The following is a 14602-nucleotide window of genomic DNA, read 5'->3' on the forward strand; positions in this document are numbered from 1 at the left end:
GATAAGGCGATGCTGAACACAGACATGTTGATTGCTGTGCCTGTTCCACCCCCTAAACCATGCCTGGGGGGGTGCCAATAATTGCTAGTGGAAGGGCCAGCCCTGATCCTATTACTGCTGTTTGGGATATAACTACAGCTCCGTGATGAAATGCAATCTGTATAAACAATAATAAACATAATACATAGGACTGCAGCAAACCAAATTCAATTAAATAACAATAAACACAACAAACATAAAAAGGAGCAAAGCAAACTCTCACCCCTCCCCCCAATATTCTTACAGCAAATCAATTTGTAAGTCAGAGGCTCTAAAACCCTTAGAAAATGCTATAATTATCCCCAAAACAAATCAAATCTTAAAAAAAAAAAAATCAACTGGAATCCACACGGAAGAAACTGATCAAATTGTCATAGCTTAAGTACTTTTGGGGCCAATGCAGAAAAGCTTGCATTAGAACTGTGCGCTGACAGCCGCACGCGCTTCCCCTTATCAAGAACACAGCATCAGACATTCCACTACATGTGCCAATATATTTTTTTTCTGCTCAAACCTGTGCGCTGTTGTCTTAAAAAGTTGTGCAGCTAGCAGGAAAAAGAAAAAACGGGCATTAAATCTTCACAGATGCTACTGCATAAGAACGAACCAACCCTTTTATGCTTCTTCAGAAATGGTGCTCAAGTTCCTGCTCACCTTGAAGTCTTCTGCATATGCCTCTTCCTTACTACCGATTTTAATATGCTGCACCGGTGTCTATTGTGTTGTTTCGTGTTAAGCTTAGCTTCTGAGAAAACCCCTTTCTGCATCATGCATAGACTAAGTGTTTCCATGTGCACTAGATTTCTGCCTCAGTCCCTTTAACACAATTGAAATCATGTGCTGTGTGTGCAACTGTTGTCAACAGGGCTGCCCTCACCCGTTTAGGAAAACTGAGGGAAGATGTTTAATTTTTGCTTATACAATGACAACAGTAAAATAGTTAATCTATAGTTTGACAATTTGGTACATGTATTTGTTTGAATATTGCACAGTATACAGAGGGTTTTCTTTTTTTCCCCTGCTATAATCAACAGGGACAACCAAAGCATGAACAGAGAACAGACTATCCACTGAAAATCAAATCTCTCTTCTTAGAAAAGGTATTATACTCTGGCAACCAGGAGCAAATGGCCTTTAATATAATCAGCTTTGCTTTGTATCCAATTAATGCCTGGTTGAAAGCCAGACCTCAGACCGGACAGGACATTAAGCTGCTGTTCAGGAAGGCCATTAGCAGTAATTACTCCTCAAGAGACTTGTGCAGTGCCTGAGCACATCTAAAACCCCAACAATCTCCATCACAGTAGAAACTGAAAAGATGAAGCCACCACTTTAGACTGCCACCCGCCATATGTAGGTGGCTGAAGAATGTTATTCCCTAAAGTTTCCAAGTTTATTCAATACCTGCTATACTGCACATCAAGCAGGGTTATCTGGGCGGTTTGCAATATCATAAATAATAAAAAGAGTGGGACAGGAAAAAAAACCCCAGGAGTAATCAGAGAGACAGGAGGGAACTACAATATATGACAGAATAGAAAAAGATAGAGAACAAACAGGAAAATAGCATGTTTGCTTTGCCCCACAGGCCCTCTCCGGGAAGGACTACGACTCAACTATAAGTATTTTCAAATAAAAATGTTTTGAGCTCAATGGGGCCGCTAGACTCCAGATATTACTACTACTACTACTATTTAGCATTTCTATAGTGCTACAAGGCATACGCAGCGCTGCACAAACATAGAAGAACGACAGTCCCTGCTCAAAGAGCTTACAATCTAATAGACAAAAAATAAAGTAAGCAAATCAAATCAATTAATGTGTACAGGAAGGAGGAGAGGAGGGTAGGTGGAGGCGAGTGCTTACGAGTCAAAAGCAATGTTAAAGAGGTGGGCTTTCAGTTTAGATTTAAAGGTGGCCAAGGATGGGGCAAGACGTAGGGGCTCAGGAAGTTTATTCCAGGCGTAGGGTGCAGCGAGACAGAAGGCACGAAGTCTGGAGTTGGCAGTAGTGGAGAAGGGAACAGATAAGAAGGATTTATCCATGGAGAGGATTGCACGGGAAGGGGTGTAGGGAAGGACGAGTGTGGAGAGATACTGGGGAGCAGCAGAGTGAGTACATTTATAGGTTAGTAGAAGAAGTTTGAACAGGATGCGAAAACGGATAGGGAGCCAGTGAAGCGACTTGCAGAGAGGGGTAGTATGAGTAAAGCGACCCTGGCGGAAGACGAGACGGGCAGCAGAGTTTTGAACCGATTGGAGAGGGAAGAGGTGACTAAGTGGGAGGCCAGCAAGAAGCAGATTGCAGTAGTCTAAACGAGAGGTGACAAGGGTGTGGATCAGCTAAGAATATTCAAAACCAGCACCCTGGGACTGCTCGAATCCAGTAGGATTACTTCTACGATTAGGTAAGTGGGGGGCTGAAGGGTTTAATTTAAATTTAATAAAACAAAAATATTTAGTGATAATAGTTAACTCTTAACTATTCTGACCATTTGTTTACATATATTAAACAAAAAACACATTACGGAGGCCATTTTCTCCTGATTCTGTAGTATTAACTCACTTTCCAGTCACGTACAGTCAGCTCCCTCTCTCACTAATAACCATAAGTCCTAACATTTAAACAAAATAAGAATTATCCAGTGCCTTTTGTATGAAACAAAAGTCTTGCCAAAGACATTAAGCCATACAAAATAGCAAAGTCTTCACAAGAAGAGTTTGCTAACATGATCCCAAGATGTTCATCACCTGTAATAAAGTGAGGTCCAAGTAAAAAGGTCACATTGTATTAATTTATTATGTTGCACATTGAGCATTTCTCAAATATTACTTAGAAAACTCTCCAAACAGTTCAAACTTTGGACACATAGGCAGTAGGTGCATGAATTAACGGTCCACAGCGGTGAAAGGACTGCATCCTGTGAAAGAGAGAAAACTTCATGGGGTAGCCTGAAGTGCGCATTTTCCCCAACAAACAAAGAAATGGTTGAAAGAGTCAGAATAAATCCTCCACAGGCTGGAGCATCAGGCAGGAAGAAGCAATGCAGAACTGTGTCTAAGCAGACATTCCAGGGCCTCCAGAAACAAAACGCAAAGAATGTCTATAAATAGTCTGAGCTCTGCGTCTACAGCCAAAGAAGACACTGTCAGATTAACAAGAAGACAAAAATTGACTATTTAAATAATCAACTTTTCTTCTTTTGACAAGTGAAAATCTTTCCAAAGTTCTGTATCTTACTGCAGCAGTGTCTCAGGATCATGTTGGGCGGCAGCATCATGTACTGGCAGCGAGCAAGGTACATCAAATATGAATCTCTTCATGTACATCTGAAGTTTCTCTATAACCTGTGTACTGTCAGAGGAATGTGTGTGCATATTACAGGTCTCTCCTAGGCAGCTCTGTGTGGATTCTTCCCCCGTTATGAAAGAATTCCAGCAGGTTAGAATTCCGTCGTTTTCATTTGGAAGGAGACAAGGCCAGTCTCATCTCTAGAATGCCGGTGCCTCTGGTTTATCCATCAGAGATTTGATCCAGCTGGTCCCATTCATCAGTTTAGTGGTGGCTATAACATACTCTGTCCCGCCATCTTCCATCTGAGAGAGAAACCGAAGCGCCGCAATCTCTGCATAAGTCACACCTCCCAGGAAGAACACCAGTGTCACTTTATTTTCTCCCTGTTGCCCTGGATAACATAAAAAGTAAGCAGAATTTAGGGTAATGGTTGAACCACAAGGCAGCAAGAAAAAAGTCAATCTGAGTTTTCATTTCCACAACAGGTATTAGAAGAAAAGATGAGTGTAACCCTTTATAAACAGATTTTTTTTGCACCTGTTCTTAATATTTGCATATGGTTTTGGGTGCAGAAAACAGGAAATCAGTACAAGTAAAAATTCAGACCATTAAATGTTTTAGTTACAAACTGACAATCAGAACAAGGCTGAATTTTGTACTACAGTATGATTAGAGCTGTACCGAAAAGCATATTTTACTATTCAGCCGAATACAGAAAAATATTACTTTGCCGAAGCAAAGTGATGGAGTTGTGGGGTTGACCTGGTGGGGGCTGGGCATCAGGTCCCCTTTGCTAGAGTTGCTTTTCTTTTTTGGAAAAGCATATTATGGTTATACTGTGGGATCCTCCTTGAGGAATGTGACGGGTATTAATTCTCCAATGAAGAGAACAAAAATGTTGCAAGCGTTAAAGAAAAAAAGGGAATCATATAGGTTGGCTTCAGGAAACCCATTTTTTTTTCAAAAAAACTTTATTGAAAGATGATCTTTAGACTCTATTAGATGTATTAAAGTTAACACCTACAGAAAACCAAACAGGAAACCCATCTCAGTGATGGGGAACATCAAAAGCTGCAGTGTAGTTGGGTGGATACTGTGCACTATTCTGTTACTACCCATAGTGCTGGGGTGGCGCTTTTGAAAAGTAAATTTGTTCCAATTCAGATTCATAAAGTGCCTGTAGGGTAGGGAGTGTACATACGCGTTAGTCTATGTGTTGGTCCACTTGACTATTAATAATACAGAACTGGTCATACTTAATGTTTATGCGCCAAACACTTTTTCTCTTTCCTTTTTTCAGGCATCGACTAAGGTGGTAGAGCCTTATTTGCACTTGACCATTCTAATTTTGGGGGACTTTAATACTGCAATGGATCCTTCTATGGATCGATTGGGGGAGGGGCTAATGTAGAGCTTACAGCCAGTCAAGGGTTACAATGTTTTTCAAGGTTCTAGGTTTGGTAGATCCCTGGCAGATTTTCCACCCTTTAGACAAAGGTTTCACTCATGTTGCCAGGGCACACTAAAGCATGTTCTACATAGCAGGGGCGTAGCCACGGGTGGGCCTGGGTGGGCCCAGGCCCACCCAGTTTTGTTTCAGGCCCACCCAGCAGTGGAGGCAGCGGAGCGGAGGGAGCAGGCTGAGCTCCGATCCCGCATCTGCCTCCCCAGCCCGCCACTGCCACGGCCGCCGCCACCTGCCATACCTTTAAATATTACAGTTTTGCTGGAGTCGCGGGCAGCCGGCATTGAAGACATCGGCAGGCTTACGCCAGTTCCAGCAGCCTTCCCTTCCCTCGTTGCAAGTCGGATGATGGCTCCACCCTCTTCTGACGTATTTCCTGTTTCTACGAGGGCGGAGCCATCATCCGACTTGCAACGAGGGAAGGGAAGGCTGCTGGAACCGGCGTAAGCCTGCCAATGTCTTCAATGCCGGCTGCCCGCGACTCCAGCAAAACTATAATATTTAAAGGTACGGGGGGGGGGCCCGGAAGGAAACAGGGCAGACAGGAGAGGAGGGTTGCTGCACATGGTGGAAGAAGGGGAGAGGAGAGGGCAGGGGAGAGGAGGGTTGCTGGACATGGTGGAAGAAGGGGAGAGGATGGTTGCGGGATGGAGGGAAGGGGAGAGGAGGGTTGCTGGACATGGTGGAAGAAGGGGAGAGGAGGGTTGCTGGATGGAGGGAAGGGGAGAGGAGGGTTGCTGGACATGGTGGAAGAAGGGGAGAGGAGAGGGCAGGGGAGAGGAGGGTTGCTGGACATGGTGGAAGAAGGGGAGAGGAGGGTTGCTGGATGGAGGGAAGGGGAGAGGAGGGTTGCTGGACATGGTAGAAGAAGGGGAGAGGAGGGTTGCTGGATGGAGGGAAGGGGATTGTAAGCTCTTTGAGCAGGGACTGTCTTTCTTCTATGTTTGTGCAGCGCTGCGTATGCCTTGTAGCGCTATAGAAATGCTAAATAGTAGTAGTAGTAGTAGTAGTAGGGAGAGGAGGGTTGCTGGACATGGTGGAAGAAGGGGAGAGGAGAGGGCAGGGGAGAGAAGGGTTGCTTTATGAAGGGAAGGGGAGAGGAGGGTTGCTGGACATGGTGGAAGAAGGGGAGAGGAGGGTTGCTGGATGGAGGGAAGGGGAGAGGAGGGTTGCTGGACATGGATGGATGAGAGGGAAGGGAGAGAGAAGAAATGCTGGACATGGATGGAGGGGATGGAAGAATGAGGAAGGAGATGAGGGAAAAGGAAGAGAGGAGAAAAACTGCACATGGATGAAGAAAATAGGCAGAAGCTGGATCCACTAGACAGTCAAGTCTGCAGAGGACCCAGCTTTTACTTATGGATATAGAGCAAGAAATGAAGAAGAAAGGAGGGAAGTAAAGAAATAAATAAATGGAAAGGAAGCCCTGGAAACGGAGTTAAGAGGACACATAGCAGCAGAATCGGATACTGGGCCAGCATGATCAGAAAAACAGTCACCAGACAACAAAGGTAGAAAAAAATCATTTTATTTTCATTATAGTGTTTGGAATATGTCCACTTTGAGAATCAGGTGCTCAACATTAAAAGTTTATATTTATTTACTTATTTATGGCATTTTATCCCACATTAAACATGAATTAAATTGGAACCTGGGATCATTTAATTTTTTTTTCCTGGAGACAGTAATGCATTGCCCCCCCCCAGGCTCTCTCCCCGGCTATAGCCAGCTCTGCAATTTTTAAGGGGAGGTGGACGGGCGCAGAGGTGGACCGGGGAGAGAGCCTGTTGTTAAACATTTACCAGCACACCACTGTCTAGTGCCCACCCATCCAACCTGTTGGCCCACCCAAAAATTGACTTCTGGCTACGCCACTGCTACATAGACTACATTTTTGTGACATCCTCTCATTTTTACTGGGTATTGGATGCAGCCATAGGTCTTCCCACGTTATCTGATCATTTGTTAATTCGATTGGACCTGCAGGGAGTCTTCAGCGAGTGATGACCCAGTGTTTGGGATTCCAATTTTAAGACATAAATTGCCCTGAAGTGGCAGCATTACCTTGCAGACAATACCCAGCTTGTCAGACCCCGTCCTATTTTGGGAAATGTGGCTACTAAAAGGAAAAAATTGGCCAAAGATTTGTTGTATTTGGAGCATCAGGTGGATCGCTGTAAGCAGGAGTGGATTTTGCATCCTTCTTCGTTGACTAGAGATAGTTTACAGGCTGCTAAGATGGCCCTTAATGTCCATGTTCATAAGAAGGTGATGAAGTCCAGGCTGTATTATAAGCATAAGCTTTACTGGTATGGGAATTGTACTGGGAAGCTCTTAGCTCATTTAGTCCACCCTTGGGACGACCCACGGTTTTGTAAGGCTATAAGTCAGAAAGGTAATTTAGTTTCAAATATGGAGCACTTGACAAAGTTGTTTTCTCAGTATTTTGCCTGATTTTATCGGAAGACCTCTGTGGCTACTGTGGAGGTTCAGTCGTATGTGATCTCCTTGGTTTTGCCCTGTGTTAGCTCTCAGGGTCCTGAGCTTTTGTATGCACCAAACTCAGCTTGGGAGATTCTTTGTTTCATTAAGTAGGCCCCGTTAGCTAAAACTCCTGGACCAGACGGACTCAAGTGCTGAATTTTACAACTTTTACAGCACCATATTTACCCTTCTTTGGAGCCTTACTTTGAATTTGTGAAGTAGTTGTTTTCCAGCTCATACGAATCACTCAATAAGAATAGTAGTCTTGCCTAAGCCTGGTCGTGACCCCACTTTGTTGGACTCATATACCCATCTCACTACTTAATGTTGATATGAAACTGATGGCCGTGATCCTTGCTACTTCAGTTGGCGGGTCTGCTTCCAGATCTCATTCTTCAGAATCGAGTGGGCTATGTACAATCCCAACAGGCAGTCTGGAATGTTCGTAAGGTTATGGCAGCCTTGGGGCATTGTATCACTGGGAATACCCCTGTACTCTTAGTTAGCCTGGATGCCCAAAAGGCTTTTTGATTGTGTACACTGGGAATATCTGTTTTCTTTATTGGATAAATATGGTTTTGGGGGACCCTTCTTGGATATGATAAAGAACCTATATACCAATCCTCTATGAGCGGTGTTGATCAATAGTGGGCTCTCTCAGTACTTTTCTTTGGTGAGGGGCACCCGTCAGGGGTGCCCTTTGTCACCATTATTTGCTTTGTAGCCCCTTTCTGTAGCACTGCAGGCAGACCTTATAATAAGTGGCCTTATTATTGCTGGGGAAATGGAAACATGTATGGCTTTTGCTGATGATATACTGTGTCCTCACCCATCCGCGATGATCTTTGTCTCAACTTCAGACCGCTCAGAACACGGCAGCTAGGCTTATCTTTGGAAAAACCCGATTTGATAGTGCAAAACTCCTCCGCGAAAAACTACACTGGCTCCCAATCAAAGAACGCATTGCTTTCAAAATCTGCACTCTGGTTCATAAAATTATCTACGGTGAAGCCCCGGGATACTTGACAGACTTGATCGACCTACCAACTAGAAACACATCCGAATCAACACGAACCTACCTAAACCTGCACTACCCAAGCTGCAAAGGACTCAAATACAAATCAACTTACGCATTCAGTTTTTCCTACATAAGCACGCAATTGTGGAACGCACTAACAAAAACCTTGAAAACAACGTACGACCACCTAAACTTCCGGAGAACACTAAAAACTCATCTGTTTAAAAAGGCAAATCCTACCAATCCAACATAAATGCCTGACCTCTGCTACACAACAAAACTAAAACACGAAACGGACATAACATAACTCTCCCATTGCACGATTCCCTTATGTGGTTGGACCACATGAACTTAATCTTATCTCAACATCACTATGTATTTGTTCCCACCAGAGTCTGCAAATGCATCTCCGGTACTATGTAAGCCACACTGAGCCTGCAAAAAGGTGGGAAAATGTGGGATACAAATGTAACAAATAATAATAACAGTAACTTCTGTGTTTTGTGCATTCCCACGGCACAGTCTCTGTCATTTAACCTTGCTAAGTCTGAGGCTACCAAAGTAACAGATGCAACAAATGCCTACTGGGCAAATTATACTGTCTTCCTTCAAAATCCTTTAGATATTTTTGCCCTGTGAGCTTCTTTACCATTGTCCCTTATTGGGTGTATAGCCTTAATCTGTAAAACAAGATCATCTGACTTTCAGGAAGTCTCTCAAGACCTACTTATTTGGGCAAGCTTACCCTAAAGATCCAGTCCTTCATCCGTGATTCATGGACTACAAATCCTATGAAGACCTTGTGAACTCAATTACTTTATCTTACCCCTGTAACTTTACGCCATCCATATCCCTTTCACTTTATTGTACTTTACTGTTTGTTTCCTAAACGTTGTAAGCCACATTGAGCCTGCCAGTGGTGGGAAAATGTGGGGTATAAATGATATAAAAAATAAATAAATAAAATATAAGATCTTGTTATTTACAAAACGGCTGTACATTTTACAGACCTTCCCGATGTATATAACTAACCATGATGTAGAGCTTTTTCAGAAGAGTTTGACTAAGTTTCTGTGGACTTCTAAAAGGCCGAGAGTCTCCCCACAAAAATTATCTTTCCCTTTTGGTCGGGGAGGCTTCAGTTTACCTGATCTGAGGCGATATAATGTGGCTTGTATTGTGAGATGTTTAGTGGACTGGATTAAAGAGACTATTTTACTCCTACTTGTCTGGAATGACAGTTGATCGCATCAACCTACTTGTTGTACTGTCTTCCACACGAGTAATAATAGCTGCAGCACATTGTATTTTGAAAACTATGCACCAAGGCTGGAAGTGGCTTTGCAAGCAGATAAAGCTTCCTTCTACTTCACTACTTCCTCTCTGGGGTAATAGAGACTTGGACCCCGATACGACAAAGTTTTACTTATGGCGCTGGTCCCAGTATGGGTTAACCTATGTTCGTGATCTGGTGAATGATGAAGGGACCATGAAATCTTTTCAACAGCTTCAGGAGAAGGGAAGTTTATGAGATACTGACTGCCTAGCTTATCAACAAATGCAACATTAATGGGCAACTACCAACAGCACTAAAAAGGGCAGTGGTGCATACTTTGCTAAAGAAGAACAATCTTGACCATGACAAACTTGAAAATTACCGGCCAGTATCCAACATCCCATTTTTAGGGAAACTTATAGAACAAACAGTCTGTGATCAACTCAGTGATCGGCTAGAAGAGAGCAACTGGCTAGATCCATGTCAATCTGGATTCAGTTCTGGTCATGGAACAGAAACAGACCTTGTATCCCTATTAGATGATCTTCATAGAAACCAAGACAGGGGATTTGCCTCAGTGTTAGTACTGCTAGATTTCTCAGCAGCTTTTGACACTGTGGATCACGATATTATGCTAGCATGACTGGTAGAAACAGGTATCAGTGGAACAGTACTTGCCTGGTTCAGATTCTATCTATCAGGCAACAGTCTATAGTGTTTGGCAGCACCTCATCACCACCATGGGCACTGACCTGTTGGGTACCACAAGGATCAATACTGTCACCTAATCAATTCAATCCACTAGCCAAGCTGATTCAGTCAATAGACACTTGGTTCTACATTTATGCGAATGATGTGCAGCTACTCATACCCTTGAGCCTGACTTATCTACAGCCCTGAATAAACTGACTACCTAACATCAATTCAAGAATGGGCTAAAAACAAACAACTTTGCCTGACATCGGCTGCACATATTATAGCAGGACATGTTTATCCACTCCTACACTAGCCAAGATAATGTTCAAGCACCTTTCTGACCTCCGCTGCAACTAACTAGTCCCTTATTATCTTACTCCTGTTACTCTACCTTATCTATCTATATGTTCCATCTTTGTTTACACCCTATGCTGCCTATTAAAATGTTTTATTGAATATTGTGTTGGCATTATCATGTAGCATACTTCGTATTGTTGTTTGAATATTTTTACTGCTGTAATTGTCTATTGCTTATGTTTGACTTATTTTTGCTGTACACTGTCTTGATTGAATTCCTTCAAACAGGCAGTAAATAAAATTATGTTCACACCCTGGATATTTCTACGCTGAAATGAAGATGCAGTGGACCTGCTTTCTGAAACTCTGCTTCTGGCTCGAACAGCTAAGGCAGGTTTATCACTTTATCAGATCAGCTTTCGTAGTCTGATACCTGCTTGGGACTATGAATCCTTGGCCAGTGTTTGGAATATGGGCCTATGAGCTGCGGAACAGGTGATGCTCTGTGCTTGCTTATAAAACATTTGAAGTGCCTAGATCTCTGCAGCCTTTCAGGAGCAACAGTATAAATTTCTGCTTCACTTGTATATTTCTCCCCATCGGGCGTACTTAGCTCAGCTGGTGAGTACAGCTGAACCAGTCACGTTGGTGCATATGTTTCAGACCTGTGTACTGATAAAACCTTTTTGGGTGAGGGTGTTGAATTATCCATCTATGATCTTGGGCAGATGCCTGCGTCTTCGAATGGACATTCAACTGTTGTCTCCTTGGGCCCAAGGTCGGGTCCTAATCTTCTTTTACATAAACTATTCTTCTTGGCCAGAAAGTGCATCTTGATGTGCTGCCAGCAAGATGCTGCCCCTTCTGTGACTCTCTGGAGGAATGAACTCTTTCTTTTGATGAAAATGGAGAGATTGGATGTTGGAAAATATATAGAGCAGATCGTTGAGAGATAAAAATGAAAAAACAGATAAATCATATACAACCCATTCATGGGCTGTAAATGATTTATCTGTTTTTTCATATATATGTTAATTCTGTGGGATTTGGATGTTATATATTTTTTAATTTTTAGTTTTATGTTCTCATTATGATTATTTATTATTTATCATATATTATTTTGTTTTGTAGCCCCTGAAGCAGCCAAGCAGGGCGAAACACGGCCTGTGTCGGGCTATTGTATGCATATTTTAGTTTATTAATAAAAATCATTTTTATCTCTCAACGATCTGCTCTATATATTTTCCATCTTGGAGTTTGCAGATCGTCTGCCCCTTTGTTTTCTGTGAGATTGGATGTTGGACAGAGGTCCCTTGGGCATGGAAACTTTTCCAACAAGTTTGGTCTCCAATATGGGACCATTTGCCACATCACGCCCTTAGTTAACTGCTGAATTTGTAACCTGGAGCACGTGATTTTGGGGGGAGGGTGACGATAATGGTTCCTGCCCTTAAGGCTTTGAGTTCAGATTGCTGTAAAGAACCAACATGAACGATCTGAACTGTTCGGTCTCTATTATTCCTTAAGGTTTGGGGGGGGGGGGGGGAGAGTTTGCAGCTGTGGTAGGTGGGGTAAAATGGAAAATAAGCAAGACGTATTGTGTTGTGAAGTGTTTTTGGTGTTATTGTGGTTGCAGTAAAGTTTATATATATAAAAGGATCCAATGTTTATTTCAGTAGGATTTAGCACATTAGTGCCCTGGATTATTCTTATTCAAATTTAAATCACTATTCGGCCGAATACAAATAATGTATTCAGGGCACTATTTGGGACTGAATCAAATTGAATATTTGGTACAGCCGTAATTATGATCCACAAAGACAGGGCTAAAGACAAGAACTTTCCACTTTTTCAGAGACGAATATGATTTTGTTTCTAAAACATTTTACAATCCCCGTTTACATTCAATTAGATTACTAAAATCCAATTTAGGACTGCCATCCGACAGGGACCGCACCTTCTCAGAAAATGCCACGGCTAAACTTTGCCTTAACTGAGCTGCAATCATCAGAATCTAAACTTTAGCCTCTCTCTAGGACAGTCAGAGAGCTTCTGTTTTTATTTGTGCCCCAAGACAGATCAAGGAAACACACATGGCTTCAACTCGATCCTGAAGGCACAGAGAGCTATAACTACCTTTGCCCAGAGCAACAGTATCTTGAGCTTAGGTCTCAGGATGACTTCTGAATTGGAGTCTAGTACTTTAGCCACTGAATCAATCCTACTCGTAAGGAAGTTTTCAAATAGTGTAGAGAGAGTCATTAATAATGATAATATAAATTTTGTAGTTTCATTCTGTCCTCAGATACTGATACCATAACACAATTCTATAATCCTGTGTATGCCTTTCCTTCTGGTGCTACCAAAATCTTAAAGGTGTACAATACAGCAAGCTTACGTTTCTTCAACAGTCCCACATGTAACGGCTGCCTTTCTTCAAAGTGGGGTCCCGGAAGCAGCTTCAGAACTTCTTCAATGCTCCGCCAACCGGGTCGAGCGAGCAGCTGGGCCAGGCGTACACTCAAAGGGGCATAACCACTGTACACATAGGATATATCATTGGGATTCTGTGTAGCAGAGACAAGAGCAACAATCTCTAATGACATTAAGATGAATTGCACAGGTTAAAGTTTATGTAGAAATGTGATTTTGAAATTATTAGGAAACTGGAAAAGAGCTGTAATAGCAAAATATGTTTTCATATTCTTGAAAAATTAACATTTAGGGTTTATATTCTTTATTTTTTCCCTTTAATCCCAATATCTTCACTCCCCACTCTCCAGACTGCACAGAGTGATAGAGGGGCACCACCTCTGCAGACACACTCGGTGTCACTCAATGGCTGGCAAGAGATAATTGTTAATTACACTCACACAATGTAAACTGTAACCTACCTAGTAAGATGTACAATAGGTGAGCTAGAAATTGTATGAATTAATAAGGGAGGGAAGAAAGGGATGCCATAAGAGCATAAACCATCTTCCTTTTTGCCTTGCGCCTGATCAGCCCAGACAGATCGAGGACCTGAATCTGGATCCTGTAAACATGCAATGGCCACATTCCTAAGCCACAAGGCCGAATCATCATTGGGTAGCTTCTAACAATTTTTTCTATTTTCTTTTTTTGAGTGGGGGAGGGAACAGACAGAAAATGCTTTCCAAGACCAATGCACTACAGACAATGTATGTCACACAACAAATAATTCACAAGGCAATGGCCAGAAGAGTAAAAATTTGAAGTAGCTCTAGAGAGCTGCATCTAGCTAGCTCAAAATGTATACTGCAGTTTAATGTTTGCAATTCAGAAAGCGATCAAGTGCTCATTTGTTTCAGGAAGCTTTTTGCTAAGTCTGAGGTCCACATTCAGTAATAATTTTTTGGCTTTTTTATATTGTTTTGTCTCTTTATGTAATGATTGTCAATGGTGCCGTTTGCTACCTAGAACAATCCTGATCATTTTGGGGGATTATAAATATTTGAGCGTGACAGGATATAAACTATTAGGTGAGGAGCCATGCAGGAGGAATTTCTAGCAAATGCCAGAGGTGGGAAGGAGTACATACACAGGAAGGTAAGCAACTTGCCTCCTAGTGTTCCCCGGCAACAATGCTGTCCTGGCATACAATACCTGCTCATTTACTTCATCCACCCATAGCCGCAGAGTTTTCCGGATGGTTGGGTAATTATTTCTGCTATTGCCTTGAGATTTTAAGAGTCCGGCCTTTTCAAGGTTGTTCAAGGTTAACAAATTTTCATAGCCATACGTCTATAATAAAAAGAATTTCTTTAAAGTGACACATCCCAGTTAAGGAGATATGAATATACCGGTGTACTGAGAAATGATTAAACCAGTGGCTGATGCACTATAGTTTTCGGTAAACTATACAGAGCGAGTGATAAAAAGTGTTTTTTTTAGAAACATAGAAGCCAATCTTTTGGAACAGAAAATATTTTAAAACTTCCAGTGTGTCTGAGCTGTTTCAGTCTTTACTAGGAGCTCAGACATCCTGAACATGAAAGACAGCCTCAGTTAT

At 42.3% G+C, this 14602-nt stretch overlaps 1 protein-coding gene across 2 annotated transcripts in view; it reads right to left on the minus strand.

The window, feature by feature from the left end:
* Window positions 1-2819: 2819 nt before the first annotated feature.
* VPS33A (VPS33A core subunit of CORVET and HOPS complexes) overlaps window positions 2820-14602 on the minus strand; it is a 37833-nt gene continuing 26050 nt past the window's right edge. For both annotated transcript variants that reach the window (XM_030218632.1, XM_030218631.1), the window contains 3 exons: window positions 14197-14334; window positions 12968-13136; window positions 2820-3724 (listed from right to left, as the gene is read on the minus strand). In XM_030218632.1, the coding sequence (XP_030074492.1) occupies window positions 3531-3724; window positions 12968-13136; window positions 14197-14334 (501 nt within the window). In that variant the 3' untranslated portion in view covers window positions 2820-3530. The remainder of the gene's footprint in view (window positions 3725-12967; window positions 13137-14196; window positions 14335-14602) is intronic.

This window comes from Microcaecilia unicolor, chromosome 11, assembly GCF_901765095.1.
Source record: "Microcaecilia unicolor chromosome 11, aMicUni1.1, whole genome shotgun sequence".
Taxonomy (NCBI): Eukaryota; Metazoa; Chordata; class Amphibia; order Gymnophiona; family Siphonopidae; genus Microcaecilia; species Microcaecilia unicolor.